The following is a 16,025-nucleotide window of genomic DNA, read 5'->3' as shown; positions in this document are numbered from 1 at the left end:
CATTTTGGCAAAAAATGACTATTGTAAAAAGAGTTGATGTATGAAGTCACTTTTAAACCAAGCAGTTTTCTTTTGGTCAGTGAGGCGAATTGCCGTGACCAACTTGAACCTTGAACCTGAAATCTGTGTGGGAAAATCTTTTGTGTTGATTTCTGTTTAAATGAATTTATCTGTGAACATTCGGTAGAAGTTTCTGCACCTTCATAGTCAGCATTTATAAGCAAATTGTGCGATTTATCTGCGCCATTCTTCACTATTTTTTGCCTAGTAGTGTGAGCATTGTGTTAACACTGAAAAATAGGCTTAGGGTGCTGATATATATCCAGATGATATACTAAAAAACAAAATTTTGAATGTTGGACTGGACCCTCCATACACTTAACAGTCTTTCAGTTCATAGAAAAGTAAAGGGGAGATATGCTTATAAGGTGATGCTACTCTTCTCCACTTCATACGCTAGATTTATACATAGAGTGTAGCATAAGTACACAGTATATACTACATCATTTGGGACATTATATCTGTGTCAGCAAGTTTTGTGAACAACAAGAAACCACATTGAATCCTGTGTTTACAATCGCTATTCAGATGTGGTTTTTATAAATTATTATAATATTTTACAATACAACTGATGCTTTTGTGAGCATGATAGACTTCTACTATCAAAAACTAAACAAAACAAATCCTTTTAACTGTAGTGTATAAATCTAGATTTTTTTTCTGTAAAAATATGCATTGTGTTTTAGCTTGGTTTGCCAGTGTGAGATATTTTAAGTTTGTTTTTGTGACAGCGTGTCTAGAGAGCAATTGTCAATGCTCAGTTGGAGTTTATTTGAGTTTATTTGAGCGTCTCTCTCTCTTGTTCGTTCTCCACATCTATTCATATCTTCCTCTTCAGTAACCCTCTCTCATGTGCTTTCAACTACTCAAGATTGTGTAGCCGAACCAATTAGTTCTGCACTGCTGTGTTCATGTGTGTATGTGTGTGGCAGGTTGGGTAATACTGATATACTGTATGCAGTGCAGCACTCTGGTGCTTTCCACACACAGGATGAGTCATGCGCTTGCAGCAAAGGCAGGGCTTTCCCTCGCTCTGAGCTGATGCTCAGATTTAATTCCCGTTTGTCACTATATTATGCTTTTATCTCACCGGAATTATCTCACTGGAATTATAAACATGAGACGTTCATCCAGCCACATCACATTCGCACTATTTGCAGACACAACCTCTGCTGAATATCCAAAGGGAATTAGCATTTAACAGAGTTGATGCTTAATATGTGGAGGAAATACTCTGCATGGTTGCTTAATCTGTTGAGGATTGGCCTTGTTTTGCTGCTCGATCTAATGCTGTTAACTCATTTTGAACCTTCTCTGTTGTTCCTTTGAGATGTATGGCTGCACAACGATCGTTTAAACACATGACAAACAAATGCTAAAATACTTGATATCTGAGTCAGTGATCTGCTCATGTGGTACGTGTGGAATAAAAGACAGTTAGGATGAAACAGGGTTTTCGCTCACCGTTTGATTGACAGTCTCTCAGGTTGAGTGCAAATGATGTTTGATGGTGTCTGTGCTTAAGTACTTGCTTTGTACGCTTGATGTTTAAAGAATGTTTTGGGATCAGTGTAAGTTCAGATTTAATGCCAGATTCTGTCAATTGATCACGTAATTGATAAAAACAAACCGAAATCACACTTGCAGTAATGGACCAATGTTTATTTATTACTTTTTGTCAAAAACATCAAACGACTGTCGTGATAAAACATTCTTGAAAAGAAAAACCTACCAGAACTTCAAAAGTTTGGGAAATACATTGTTACTTTTATTTAGCAAGGACGCATTAGAAAGTAACAGTAAAGGCTTTTTTTAATGTTACAGTATTTCTATTTCAAATTCTTTTGAACTTTCTATTCATCAAAGATTCATTAAAAATAAAAATGGTTTCAGCAAAAATAATAGGCAAGACAACCGTTTTCAACACTGATAATAATATGAAATGTTTCTTGTGGAGCAAATCGGCATTGATTTCTGAAGCATAGTGTTTTATATATATTGGTGTAGTTCTGCATAACCTTCTATAATTATTTCTTCTGCTTCATTGATTAATGATCTAAATCCATTTGCCTGCCAAATCAAAGTCATGTAGTGCAACCACAAATAAATAAATGAATAAATACCTAAATAACAGGAAATTATATCATAGACAGGACCCCTGCAGTCTCTTAAAATATAACATGGCAAGATTGGTTCAGATTGTAAAATATTACATGGTCTGACCATCCCCTCCCCCAACTGGTATATTAATGAATTTATAATTAATGATATTTGCATCATGAATGATTGATTAATAAATAGAATATAGTCAGGGACGAGTCGGAATGTTTTTCTATGTTGTCTTGAGTTATACTCAGAACAAAATATTCCTTTAAAGGATCCTCTCTCTCATAGTCTCACACACTATTAGCTGTTGTCCTCTGAATTAGGTTAAGAAGTGTTCTCATGCTGCTCTGTGTAATGTTGTTTCTGCAGAACATTGGAATGTCTGTTTATGGCAGCATGGAACATTGTGTGTGTGTGTGTGTGTGTGTGTGTGTGTGTGTGTGTGTGTGTGTGTGTGTGTGTGTGTGTGTGTGTGTGTGTGTGTGTGTGTGTGTGTGTGTGTGTGTGTGTGTGTGTGTGTGTGTGTGCGTGTCTGTGTGTTTGTGTGAGTGTGTTTCCTGTTGTCCTGTGATTGGTCAGCCACGTTTTGGGTCATATCGTGGGTCGTGGCCTTTGTCCTCCTCATGTCTTCTTATAAGTCTACTGTAGACATCAGTGCTATTGACTGCACATGTTCTAATTATGGACTTTAGCTGCAACTATTCTCAGGCATTAACACTTGTGAAATAGAGAGAAGGTATCTAAAAATATTACTCTATCTTGATTAAATTATAAATCTTGAAACAAACTCTGTGTATAAACAGTGTGCTTACTGTTTATTCTTGAATTGGAGAATAAATGACGTTTATTTACAGGAGAATAAATTACTTTTTTTCTGCCATTGCTGTGTGATTATTGATTTATTTGCAAGGAAATATGCAACACCTTACTGCGCATCAATAGTCTTATTGATTATAATTGATCAAAATTGAGCCAAATCTGACAAAACCTCTCAGGACATTCATGGACATCCTCAGTTGGAAAACAGATTTATAAATAATCAATATATGATTTGGGCTGTGGTAGTTCATGTGTTTATAAAGTATTTTTATATTAATTAGGTTTAATGCAATATTTGTAACACATTTGTGATAGAATAATTCATTGGTCTCAAACTCAATTCCTGGAGGGCCTCAGCTCGGCACAGTTTTACTCATACCCTAATCAAACACACCTGATCCAGCTAATCAAGGTCTTCAGCATTACTAGAAACTTCCAAGCAGGTGTGATTTGGAGCTGGTTGGAGCTAAACTCTGCAGAGCTGTGGCCCAGTGAGTTTGAGACTACTGATATAATTGATTAATCATGATTGTTTCATCAACAGCTGTATAGTTTGTATTTTATGGCCCTTGCTCTAAAAAGAAAAAAAAAGAAAAACGATTTTAAAAAGAAATAAAAATAATCTGATGATGATAATAACAGAAATAAAAGAACAAATCGACATAGTTTTATGGAATCTCTCTTTATTTTGTGAGGTTAATTCAGGAATAGTTTGTGTACTAATATAAGTACAGTAGTTGTTTTTATTTCACATTTTATTCACGTATTTGGGGCTCTTGGCAACAAAAAGTGAAAAGCTTTGATCTGTGGTATTTCCCCATTTAGATATTAAGGTGAATGTGTCTGCGCATTCTCTTAAGCTGCATTTAAGGTCCTGTGAAGATCGTGAGAAACAGGAGATTCCCACAGCCATCTTGGCATGAGTGTGGTTTTCTCAAACTCTGCTGTATCAGTTCTCAGATCAGCTCTGTACAGAAATAACTCTGCTGAAATGAAATCTGCTGTATATGGTTTTGTTGTAGGTGTGCAGTAGTTTTGTACTGATGTCTTTTTACTGCGCTGTACTGATTGATCTTCTCTTCTCCTCTGCAGTCTGTGGAGAGGCGTCAGTGTGAACTGTGCTGATGGCTCAGGATACACACCTCTGCACCACGCATCTCTGAACGGACACAGGTAATACTCCTATTCTCTATTAAGATTAGATATAAATTAATGGGTGCTAAATCAAATGAATGAGCTTATGCTCTTGCACACTTCAGTCCTTCCTATCATGGTGTTATAGACTAAAAAAGGGAAAGTGCTAAACATCAGGATTACTTTATAGAGGTGTAATCCAGCTCACATACATAAGAATCAGAACACCCTAATGTCAGATTAGGGTGGGTTTATGAAATAGGGGTGGGGACAGATTAGGGCGGGGTTTGTGAATCTGGATACAGCTAAATTGATGTGTATGAGGTGGGGGGCATTATAATCCGTTAATGAAGGGTTTATGGGATGGGGTGGTGTCAGATTAGTCTGATTTTTTTTTTTTTTAATAAATAGATTAGCTCAGGATTTAAACGTTTGCCATTAGAATGAGCCCAGTGTAGGAGAGGGATTTCATGTAACTTGAATTATGTATTATGATTAGAGCACAATTATCCTGTTCATATTGTGCCTGCAAAAAGCTTCATGAAGTTAAATAGCACCATAGAGGATTTATGAGGTTTTTGGTGTTTGAGAATGAAAATCGGCCACACGATTACATGAAATCTTTCTTATTTATCTTTCTCTCAGGGACGTGGTGTTAAAGTTGCTGCAGTTTGAAGCCTCTGCTAATGTGGCAGACAGTAAGGGCTGTTTTCCTCTGCATCTGGCCGCTTGGAGAGGTGACGTGGACATAGTCCAGATACTGATCCACCACGGGCCGTCCCACAGCAGAGTTAATGAGCAGGTACACACACATACCCTTAGAGCAAATGTACTATTTGTAAGCTTACCCCTCATATTATCATAACATTTGCATATCATGCTAACTTAGCCAAAACAGAGTCCAAGACAGTTACACTAAAACCTTGACGTCACAAGCTGACTTTGTTAACACACATCACTAGTCCTGTGGTGAACAGTTAATCTGTGCAAATAAATCCAAAGAAAAATATGTTTCTCTTCATAATCTTTATTCACAATCTGAAAATCCTTAACCATTCACCTGCTACGAGATGCAGTGTAGGCTAAGCTAGCATGTTGTGATAGCAGTATGCTACATTAATGCTGTGCAAAATGTAAGCTAAAAACAAATTAAGGTTCTTACATGACCACCCCCAAATCTGTAATAAAGTAAATATTCCGTGTTTTTTTTTTTTTTTATGTGTGACTTGGGTGTCTTAAGTCAGTAAGACAGTGGGATATTTTCACACATTTTGTCATGTGGCAGATGAAAATGGTACACCTAAAAATAGTTGCACACATTTCCCTCAAAAATCGCCCGAATCAAAGGTATCATCTAACTCTGAAATTGTGGAGAATGAGCTGAACTTTTAGGGGTTTGAGCAATAACAAGCACTAGTATTGAGCACTTTTCTACACTAGTCTGCTGTTAATAGTACACATTTACAAACACTTAAAACGTCTGTACACTGTGCCCGTGCATTTGAGCAGGAACACATACTCTTAACAGGTTTTTGACAGTTTCAGACCTGTTCCTCACATCTCAGCTTGTTGATGGGCTGATGGAGGGTTTGTTGTGCAGAGTCAGAGCAGCTCTGTGAAAGGCCTGTATTCACCTGCAGTTTAAAATGCTGTCTCATTGCTGGGAATAGTGCTGCTCTCTCTCCTGCCATCTGCCTCACTCTTAATGACCAAACAAGCTGGAGAAACAATTACGTCCAATCTTTAGCCCTCCTCAACTCACTAAACCATCAGATTGATGGATAGATCTTCACCGCCGACATGAGTGCATTTTGGAGAGAAAAAGACAGTGTATGGCCTTCATTTACACTGTCAGTAGTCTGTTAATAATGAATACTGTCTGTTATCAGTTCATGAAAGGAATGTTGAATTCAACTAAATTTTAGGAAATTAATTGGATTGGGCCTTCTCAAGTCAATTGTGAATGCTGCACAATCCTGACTGATAATTTTTTTTTTTACTTTCACTCCATTTTACATCCATTTCTCTTAATGGATATGTGCAGCACTTTACGAGCAATGAGCAATGCAATAGTGATGATACATAGACCTGGACACACACACAGCTGGTGCCACGGACATTACGGCGTATATTACACTGCAGTGTGGGATACTGAGCTCTTTATGACTTGGACATTACTCACATCCGAATATAATATTCATATATTTTGTGTCAGAGGGTATGCTATTATTTCAGCACTGCTATGTTAAGGCTGTTTATAGCCCCATGATTTCCAGCTAGTGTTTGATAGTGCTAATGCTGACACAAACACACATTTATCATTCTTTCATCTGAAAGGACGTAAAATCAATCTGAACAGTCTGCCACGTTCACATTAAAGGTTTTGCGTCAAACGTACCTGCAGGTGATTTGTCACTCAAGAGATCTGCACTTACACAGAACATAACATGACAGCCTGTGACAGGCCCATTTTACAGCATATGGCTATATATTAAGGGAAGTCTCTGCTAATTTACTTGAAGAGTACTTACTTATGTCACTCAGCTAAGTGAACAGGTTATTGAAAGGATTGTGCACTCAAAAATGAAAGTTCTGTCAGCATTTTCTCACCCTTGTGCTTATTACTTTGTATTTTCAAACACAAAAGTTGAATTTATATACTAATAAAGGCACTAGATGGAGTTTTGCTTTGTTTAAATGCACATAAAGAAGCTGTTGGTGTGTCCATTTGTAGATTGATGCCAGATTTATTGACCTATTACAGAGAGGCAAAAGCTTCTCGACTCTAATGAAATGGAATGAGAAAGGCTTGTGTGTGATTGTGTGTTTTCTATACTTTGGGGACAAATCTGTCCACAGAAGAATACCTCCTTATAAGATGATACCTCCTTTGGGACATTTAGTGATGTCCTTTTTTGGAAAAAGTTAACGTTAAATAAGAGTATGGTTATTCTGTAGCAGTTAGATTGATTTTATATTAAAGCTATTAGAGGATTCAGTTTAAAATTAGAAAAACATTATTGACGCCAAACTTTGAATATATTCAAAAATAGTTTTATGTTCAAATTCAGTAGGAAGTAATAGCTAACATTTGTGTTTTAACATGCGAACATAGATCCTCAGTGGATGAGTGTGTATGTGTTTGAGAGAGAGGGGGTGTGAGAAAAATGTCTAGTTTTGTGCGTTGCTCAGGAATGTTTTGTTTTCTGGTTGGAAAGATGAAAGGTTACACCATTTTCTCTGACTCCAGCTTTTCTGAGCCCACAAGAGACGGCCCTCTGAATTCCTTTATTTCTCTCTCTCTCTCTCTCTCTCTCTCTCTCTCTCTCTCTCTCTCTCTCTCTCTCTCTCTCTCTCTCTCTCTCTCTCACACACACACAGCATTAGTCCCAGTGTTCTGGTCCACCGTGGTTGCACTCTCACCCATCTCTCTTTAGCACAGGTCAGTAGTATGAGGTCACTTCCTTCGTTAGCCGAACAAGTTGAACCATGTGTTTTATAGTACGATGGTCACCTTTGGACGTAGTTTCCTGTGATGGGTAGAGTACCCAAAAACTGTACTCAAGTAAAAGTAAAAGTACTTATAGAAATATTTACTCAAGTAGAAGTAAAAGTACTAGTCCGAATAGTTACTTGAGTAAGAGTAAAAAAGTATCGGATAAAAAATCTACTCAAGTAGTTAGTTACTAGTTACTTTGGGTCATATATACTGAGTCTATTTTTATTTAGATATATAGATAAAATGTATGTTATGTGTGTGTGTGTATAAATATATTTCATCAGCCTTTACTCCAGTCTTCAATGTCACATAATCCTTCAGAAATCATTCCAATATGTTGATTTACTATCAATGATTTTTTTTTATCATAATCCTAAACAAAATCTCACAGGATCCAAAAAAATATTAAGCAGCAAAACGGTTTCCAGCACTGGTAATAAATCAATATATTAGATTTATATTTTGAAGGATCATAACTCTGAAAACTGGAGTAACAGCTGATGAAAATTCTGATTTGCATCACAAAATAAATTATATAAGTATGTATTATATATGTATAAATAACCTCTGACACAAAGAAGAGTGAAAACTCCTAACATAACGGCTAAGTTATCATCTGAACATAACGAACCAAATGCACATTGACGGATCTTCTTTCATCTGTTCTGCAAAATGTAAACAAATGTATATTTCTGCAAGTGGAAATATTGTGGAAATATCATTATTAATTGTGTCTAGGCATAGGGGGGTCATCATGTGACACACAGCAGCCACAGCATATTGGCAAATTATTATTAAGCATTATTATTATTATTATTTTATTTTTTCATTTTTATTAGAAACATTCCCAGAAGCATGAACTATATAATGAAATATCTGGATTCTCACTTATCATAAATTGTTAATAATTATAATATTCGATGGTCAAAGTAGCCTAATTATGTAATTTATTATAAAAACCTGTCTGTTTGCTTAAGTAATATAGGTGTCATGCCATAACACATTTTTAATACGAATTGAGAGAATTCGCCAGAAAGAGGTATTCCGTCAGTTTCTTTTACTGTCTATGGGAAGCACCGGCATTTCAGCGATGACTCATCGGAACACCTCTGATTGGCCAATGCTTTAATAAGCTCAACAGAATTTTGTGTGATTGGTTATAATGCGCACTGCTGTAAAAACGCGTCTGTCTCTGGCTCAGCGCCAGCAAACGATCACAGATCTGAATTTAGCAGCTGATGATATGACTCTCTGAGTTCTCACGCCGGTGTGTTATTGTATCAAATATAGAAAATATTAATCGGCTATTTTTTGTCTTTTGGAAGCTGCATTCAACTTGGTTCCCCTCTGTTATAAGTTACATGTACAACAAACTAATGTCATAGTGGTATCGTGTACTGTTATCGACCGTAGCCCAAGTTATACCTGTTGCACCGTAGACAGCACACGTGGTGTTCATCCAATACAGATCTTCATCGCAAGCAAATAATAGCCTTTGCAGATTTGCTTTCAATTCAGTGCAGATCCAGCCACGTCTTCAACGTTCTTTCTGTTCTTAAACGTTACAACTCTGAGTGAACCGTTTCAAATGCTTAGCGCGCGCGGCAGGATACTGAACGAATCATTCAAACTGATTCACGAACCAATTCAAAGGTTAGCCAACTGGTTTGAACAAGCCTTTGAACAGAATTGACTCAAAAGAATGAATCATTCGCGAATGGGCATCGCTCATTGCCCAGAGAAAAGTAGACGGCGCGTTTGGATCAAACTGAAGCATTTATAACATTTATTGCATTAAGATAAAGTAACGAGAGGAAAAAAAAAATTACTCAAGTAAGAGTAAAAGTACCCATCTTTAAATATACTCCAAAAAGTATTAGTTACCCAAAGAATTTACTCAAGTAAATGTAACGAAGTAAATGTAACTCGTTACTACCCACCTCTGGTTTGTAAATGCATGGTGGCTCATATAAAGAAACAGAATGTTGATTACTTTTAAAAAAAAGTCATTTCTATTTGTCTCTCCTTTTCTTTGAAAAAAGCAAAAATCTGGTTTACAGTGAGCCACTTTCATTAAATGCTCACCTTCAGTAGCCACTAGATGTAAACAGTATTCATGTTTACATGATTTTTACATGATTCAGTTTGAAAAAAAAATCAGCTAACTGTAAGTGCCTCACTGTAACTTCTTTTTTTTTTTTAAAGAAAACAAGGGATGAATATATTTTTATTTGTTTATTATTTGATTTGAGTTGATCTTGCGTCAATCAGCATTAAATGCTCTATTGAGCTTAACTTGTATTGAACCCAGAATATTCCTTTTATTCTGCAATATCGGCTCGAAGATTGAATCCACATTAAACTGCACTGGATTGTGCAGGATAGCCAAGATTAATGTGCTCCTCCACACCTCCTCTATCCTCCTGTGGGCGGTACAGTCTGTCTGTACATCTGCTTTAGTGCTCCACTAAGAGACGGGACTCATGGAATCCTCATCTGTGAACAAAGCACTTTTGTTGGGTCTGTTTGTATATTTTATTCTTCAATTATTTATTTTGTGTCATTTAAAGAGCTGATCGCTTTATAGACACACCATTGCTATTATATGTCTTTTCATTGATTGAATGCGAATGCCGCTTCTTCTGTGGTTGTATCATGACAGCCCATCTTGGATATTAACCAATAGGGCGTGAACAGTAATGAGAGGGAAAGCGGCCTGCTGTCTCTCTGGATATTGCACTGTCTGGCCAACATACAGATGCATGATTGAGGCTGCGCTCATAGATGCAGGGAATTACTCTTTGTGTGTGTTTGTTTGCTGTTCATGGCTTAAAAAGGGAGATTAAAGGAAGAAAGGCAGGGCATAGAGAATGAGAGCGAGCGATAGGGTTAGCGAGAGATCTCTGTCTGCAGTATCAGGTCTGTTTCTTTGTGCTGCTTCAGGGACTGGGAGTCTCTTATCATCATTTTCAATCATGTCTGGCTAATTAAGGAACCTATTTGCTTGAAATAAGTCATTGCAGTTAAAGTGGCCGCTCGCTGCAGTTCTCTTGTTTATTGACAGGGCTGCATAAATGCTTCTGTCTTCATAACACAGACATAACTGCAAATTTTTCACTTGCATGGGTTTGTTGGAAGAGCCCTCTAAACACACACCCACACATATACATACAGTATACTGTAGAGCAGGGTTATTCAAATCTTGCCCTGGAGGGCCAGTGCACTGCAGAGTTTAGCTCCAACCCTGATCAAACCCACTTACCTGTGATTTTCTAATGATCCCAAAGACATTGATTAACCAGCTCAGGTGTGTTTGATCAGGGTTGGAGCTAAACTCTGAAGTGCCCTGGCCCACAAGGCCAGATTTGAATAACCCTGCTGTAGAGTCAAGAGAACAAGTGCGGTGTGCAGTAGTGGCAATAGAGGGCGCTGTTGAGTTATCTTTGGCTTATGGCCTGTTTGTTAATGCACAGTTCCACTTTCATTTTTTAGATGATATTCTTATTACCCTTGTAGGTTTACAGATTTTAACAAACCGCTAACTCATCCCACAGCACATGCAGGTCGAGCTGTGGTTATACATTTTCAAACAATAAGACTTTAAAGCCCTGGCAGTCAATGAAAAGACTAACAGTAAAGGAGATATCTGAGCCATATCTCTTTTAATTTGGGTCAGTAAAAAAACACTAGGGTTGTTCCTGATTAAAGTCTTTCATAGTCAACCATTTAAGCCATTAGTCGACTAGTTGATATTTTATTACAATAATTTAATCGTCAACCTCAATATCTATAATTTCATCACTACCGGTATATGTTAATGACGACGACATGAATCTGCTAATGCATTCAGATGTTTCACCTTCAAGTAATTTGCCGTTATCTGTTTTGACCAGCTGTTTGATTTGTCTTATCGTTAAATAGCATTGAATTTCATTCATGCAATGGAGGGATCCGATCAACATGTGCTTCTGTGTCTATTGTCTGGTTTGTAAAAACAACCTGACAGTAGCCTTAGGGCAGTTGCAATGCATTATGGGACTTATTTAGGACTGTAAGTGATTGATAGACAGTTGTCAGGGTTATATGACCTCTCATATTTTGATAATGGATGCTTCAGAGGGATTTTTTTTTACTGTGCTGTTACAGTAACATGCTGTCTCTCCCTTTCTGATGTAGAACCATGAAAAAGAGACGGCTCTGCATTGTGCGGCTCAGTACGGTCACTCTGAGGTGGTCCGTGTTTTGCTGCAGGAGCTGACGGACCCCAGCATGAGGAACAGTCGCGGGGAAACGCCGCTGGACCTGGCTGCCCTGTACGGACGCCTGCAAGTGGTCCGCCTGCTACTGACCGCCCACCCCAACCTTATGAGCTGCAATACACGCAAGCACACTCCTCTACATCTGGCCGCACGAAATGGCCATCACACAACCGTTCGAGTGCTGCTGGAGACTGACATGGACGTTAACACACAGGTCAGTGTGTGTTCTTCCTCTAGAATCCACACACTTTACACACACCTTTTCGCTCTAGGACTCAGTCGTGAGAGAGAGAGAGAGAGAGAGAGAGAGAGAGTGTGTGTGTGAATGGTTTAAGGGCTCAAATGGATGAAAAATGAATCTAGCTGTGAGAGTAAGTGAAACGCAGTAGAAGAACACTCTGTTCTCAGTCCAGGGTTTCCTCAGGCTACCCTGGTGTGTGTTTATTGGTTATACTTCAGGGACAAATTTTGTACCACGAAGTGACTTAAATCGTACAAACCTTCCCATTGGGAACATTTCAGGAGATCTGGGGACATCCTCAATTGAAAAATAACAAAACAATAAAATATTAATGGAAAAATAAATGCAAAATGACTTGTGAGGACGTTTAGATGTTAGTTTTAGGCATAGAGAATAGTACATATTATGTTAGTATGAAAGAATAATTCTTTAAAAGCTTTGAGTGCTTTCTTATTTTTTGGGATGTGTTTGTCTTAAATGTCAGGCTATAAAGCTGTTTGTATGGAAATTGTCTTTTGAGGCATTGTGTGCATGTGTGTGTATGTGATGGAATGCTGGAGGATTGCCTGTGTTTGAATGCTTCTGTGTGTAAGGGGGAGAATGATCAGAGGAAGCTTTGATCTAAAGCATGGATTCTCCATCCTCTTTTTCTCTCTGTCTCTAGGAGAGTTCCAGTATTATTTGAACACATGTATAGTTACAAGTGTCCTAACCAGTCACTCTGTCCATTGTGAATGATGAAGAATATGTTTATTTAGATTTATTATGCAGTTATGATATGATATATTTTGGACCACTGAAATGTCTCCGCTTCTCAATTCCTGGAAGCACAGTGAGAGTGAATCGATTTCCTCCTCCTAGTGACATCAATAGCTAATCACCATGGGAAACTTGACAGGAAGTGGTCCTCATCCAGAGGAGGGGGTCCCACTTCCCGTCCCGCTGTGGGCGCACTCACTGCTCATCCCGAACTGTACAGAATTCTGAGTTCAGCATATCAGGAGAACAGTGTGCTCTTCAGTCTTCACCACGTTCTTGCAGGATTAAGTCTTTTTAGTCATTCTGGACTATTCAGTGATCTGGACTGGAGTTTAACCTCAGTCTGAAGGATGAATGTCTTACCTGCAGCTATGTTTGGTCTTAAAGGGTGTGTTTTCTCTGTGTAAGTAAACACAGAGGATATCAGATCTCATTTTGCAAGTATTTTATAGGTGTAACTTTATGTAAGGCTTCAATTTTGTATACTTAATATCAAGCTTGAGAGTACATAAAAATACCTTTAGCTTCCTTTAGTAGCCTCACATATACAACTTTGAGCCGTATTAACCCGTAAACAATGCATATTAGTACCTAAGATACTAATATTACCCCACATGGGTTAATACAGTACAAAAATGATTCTTAATGTATAGTCTGACAGTATACAATCACTGACTGTACACTCATTGTTTTCTTTTACTCAACCCCATGTTTGCCTTAGTTTATTGTTTTCCACTTTTCTCTAAGAAATGTCAGACTTGCTTGGTGTTCACAGGATGCGTTCTTGTGTTCGAGAACAGTACGACTGACTGCAACTGAATGAAACAGAACTTTTGAAATGCTTTTATCTTCTAATGACCGTACACACAGAATGAGATTTTGCATTTAAGTACATGATGTGACTCTGGTTAAAATAATGCAAGGTCTTTTAAAAATGTTAACTTCTTTATTTTAAGTAGAGCATTTTTAGAACACTTTGTCATCCTCCAGATGCTGCAAAAAACACAAGATACAAGTGAAATGGTCGAAGACATCCATCGAGTACGTTTACATAGAAAAATAATGACGAAACGGTGCAGTGAAATGCAAAAACACGTTCTGTGTGAACAACTCTTAAGGGGATTGTACACCAGACAAGAAGCGCAACACTGCATCTTTGAAATTCAAACATTGTTTTTCAATGAGTGACAGCATTAGACTGTGGCGAAGGGCTATGACACAGAGTGCCACCAAATTGAATTTCCATTAAATTCAATTATGTTTGCCCTAAATCATTGTTAGTGTACACAATGTCTGTTTTCTTTTTCAAACTCATAATTCCTTTTTTCATTCTTAAAGTGAACTTTAGCCTCTTTGGCGAATAGAATCACTGTTTTGGGGAGAATGAATGCAAATGAATGAAAATCAACTGAATGCGACACATCCGGTGTGTAATACCTGTTGTTTTGTTTTCTTATCCACAATGAGGCATGGTCCTGCATTGGTTTGTGACTGGCATTATTAGGGTGCCTTTCAATGGGAATGATGCATCAGGATGGATAGATTAAAAATAGCAGGGTGGTGTGAAAATAGAGCTCCATCTTCCAGACAAATATTTAGCTGGACTCTCTGGTGTAAACATTTGTTGACCAATGAGAACTCCCCAACAGTAGTTCCAGTTCAGAAATGTGTGTTCTCACCTGATTGAAGCAGATCTTGTGCATTCCTATCTGTCAGACATCCCAATTTTATTTTATCCGTAAGCAACTACAATCTCATTGGCGAGAAACCAAGAAACTATACAGCAGCCAAAGATTTTCATTCAAGATCAAAAAGAAAAAGAGAGAAATTCATTGTGTGCGCACACTAAAAAATCACATGCAGAATGCAAGAATGCCTGGTAGTGTTACAAAGACATACATTTAGCGTGATCTGTCTGGACTCTGGAGAGTCTCTGTTGTCCAGGAGCCAGATTAATGCTTTGGCACCACTGCCAGACAAAAACAAGTGTCTCAAACTTGTGTGTAGGATTATGTATTACAGTAGTAAGTTCCTAGTTCTTGTTTAATGTGTATTGCACCATCACACAGATCCAATAGTTGAGGGAGAAGAACAAGTGCCGGCGCTGTACTCATGCCTCTTGACTAATGAAGGCCGATGGGGTCCGTTTGATTGGGTATCGTGTGCGGTCTCCCGGTGGTCTATTAAAATGACCATGCTCGGCTGTGCAAGAAGCTCTCTCGCGATCTCTCTCAACTGCCGTTCGGTCTCATTTGCCCGTTTCTTTCCCTCTTTCAACCTCCCATCAGTCAGGCTAATAAATTCACAGTGCTATTGCCATTAATTGTAGTACACTGAATAAATGTTTCCAGAGCTAAATTGGGTGTAGTTAAGTACTTCACAGCGAGCATGATATAAAATACCCTGCCAGTCGCCCCAGTAGACGGCTGATAGACTGCGAGGGCAGCAGTAGTAAAGATGCCATAGTGTATAACTGCCATTTACTTCTTTATGTGAGGCATAAAGCTTAAAATATTGACTTAAAATCACTCTTTCTCTAGACAGAGAAAGGAAGCGCTCTCCATGAAGCCGCACTCTTTGGAAAGATGGATGTAGTTCAGCTACTGCTTGACTCAGGTATGTCTTTCAGAAGTGTATGTGTGTGGTGTTAGGATGGGTATGTTGCATGACCAGGGTTTGTCTAAACTAGATGTGTGACCTGTGACCTAACAGCTTCCCGGTCAGTTCCAGCTGTGGAACAGGAATTGGAGATCGGGGAACTTCCTGTCATAGGGAAAGGGCGATGTGATTGTTCAGTTGTTGTTTGATTGTTATGGAAAGTTTTATTCTGGGAAAAAATGTTTAGTTTTGTGTTGGTCTTTTTTTCATGTTTTTCTGAGGGTTTTATGGGAAGGAGTCAGCCTTGATTCTTCAATTATATAATTTTCAGAAGACAAAAACAATTTTTGATCATTTTATTTAAAAACTTGAGATTTTATTGTTAAAATATCAGCTTTAAATGTGCAGAAAAAAAATAAATATTAAAAACCTGAATTTTATCTCTATCCATACTGAATGTTCTAATTGTTCTAATTGAACCATATAATTAGACAAGAAGCAGCTATCACACAAAATAAAAACGATGCAAATTAAAACCTTTTATTAATGC

The 16,025-nt window shown here is 37.9% G+C and overlaps 1 protein-coding gene across 6 annotated transcripts in view; it reads left to right on the top strand.

Annotated features, from left to right (window-relative positions):
- The window catches only part of LOC132098956 (ankyrin repeat and sterile alpha motif domain-containing protein 1B-like), a 173,137-nt gene that overhangs the window by 40,369 nt on the left and 116,743 nt on the right, over positions 1-16,025 (top strand). For 4 of the 6 annotated variants that reach the window (XM_059505281.1, XM_059505276.1, XM_059505275.1 and 1 more), the window contains exons 2-5: positions 4,078-4,158; positions 4,765-4,921; positions 11,795-12,091; positions 15,418-15,493. In XM_059505281.1, coding sequence (XP_059361264.1) covers positions 4,078-4,158; positions 4,765-4,921; positions 11,795-12,091; positions 15,418-15,493 — 611 coding nt within the window. Of the gene's footprint in view, positions 1-4,077; positions 4,159-4,764; positions 4,922-11,248; positions 11,290-11,794; positions 12,092-13,102; positions 13,281-15,417; positions 15,494-16,025 lie in introns of those variants that run through there. The other 2 variants (XM_059505277.1, XM_059505280.1) reach the window with 2 other exon arrangements.

The sequence above is a fragment of the Carassius carassius genome, chromosome 22, assembly GCF_963082965.1.
Source record: "Carassius carassius chromosome 22, fCarCar2.1, whole genome shotgun sequence".
Classification (NCBI taxonomy): domain Eukaryota; kingdom Metazoa; phylum Chordata; class Actinopteri; order Cypriniformes; family Cyprinidae; genus Carassius; species Carassius carassius.
The sequence above is the reverse complement of the archived record's forward strand: the minus strand, read 5'-3'. Positions and strand labels throughout refer to the sequence as shown.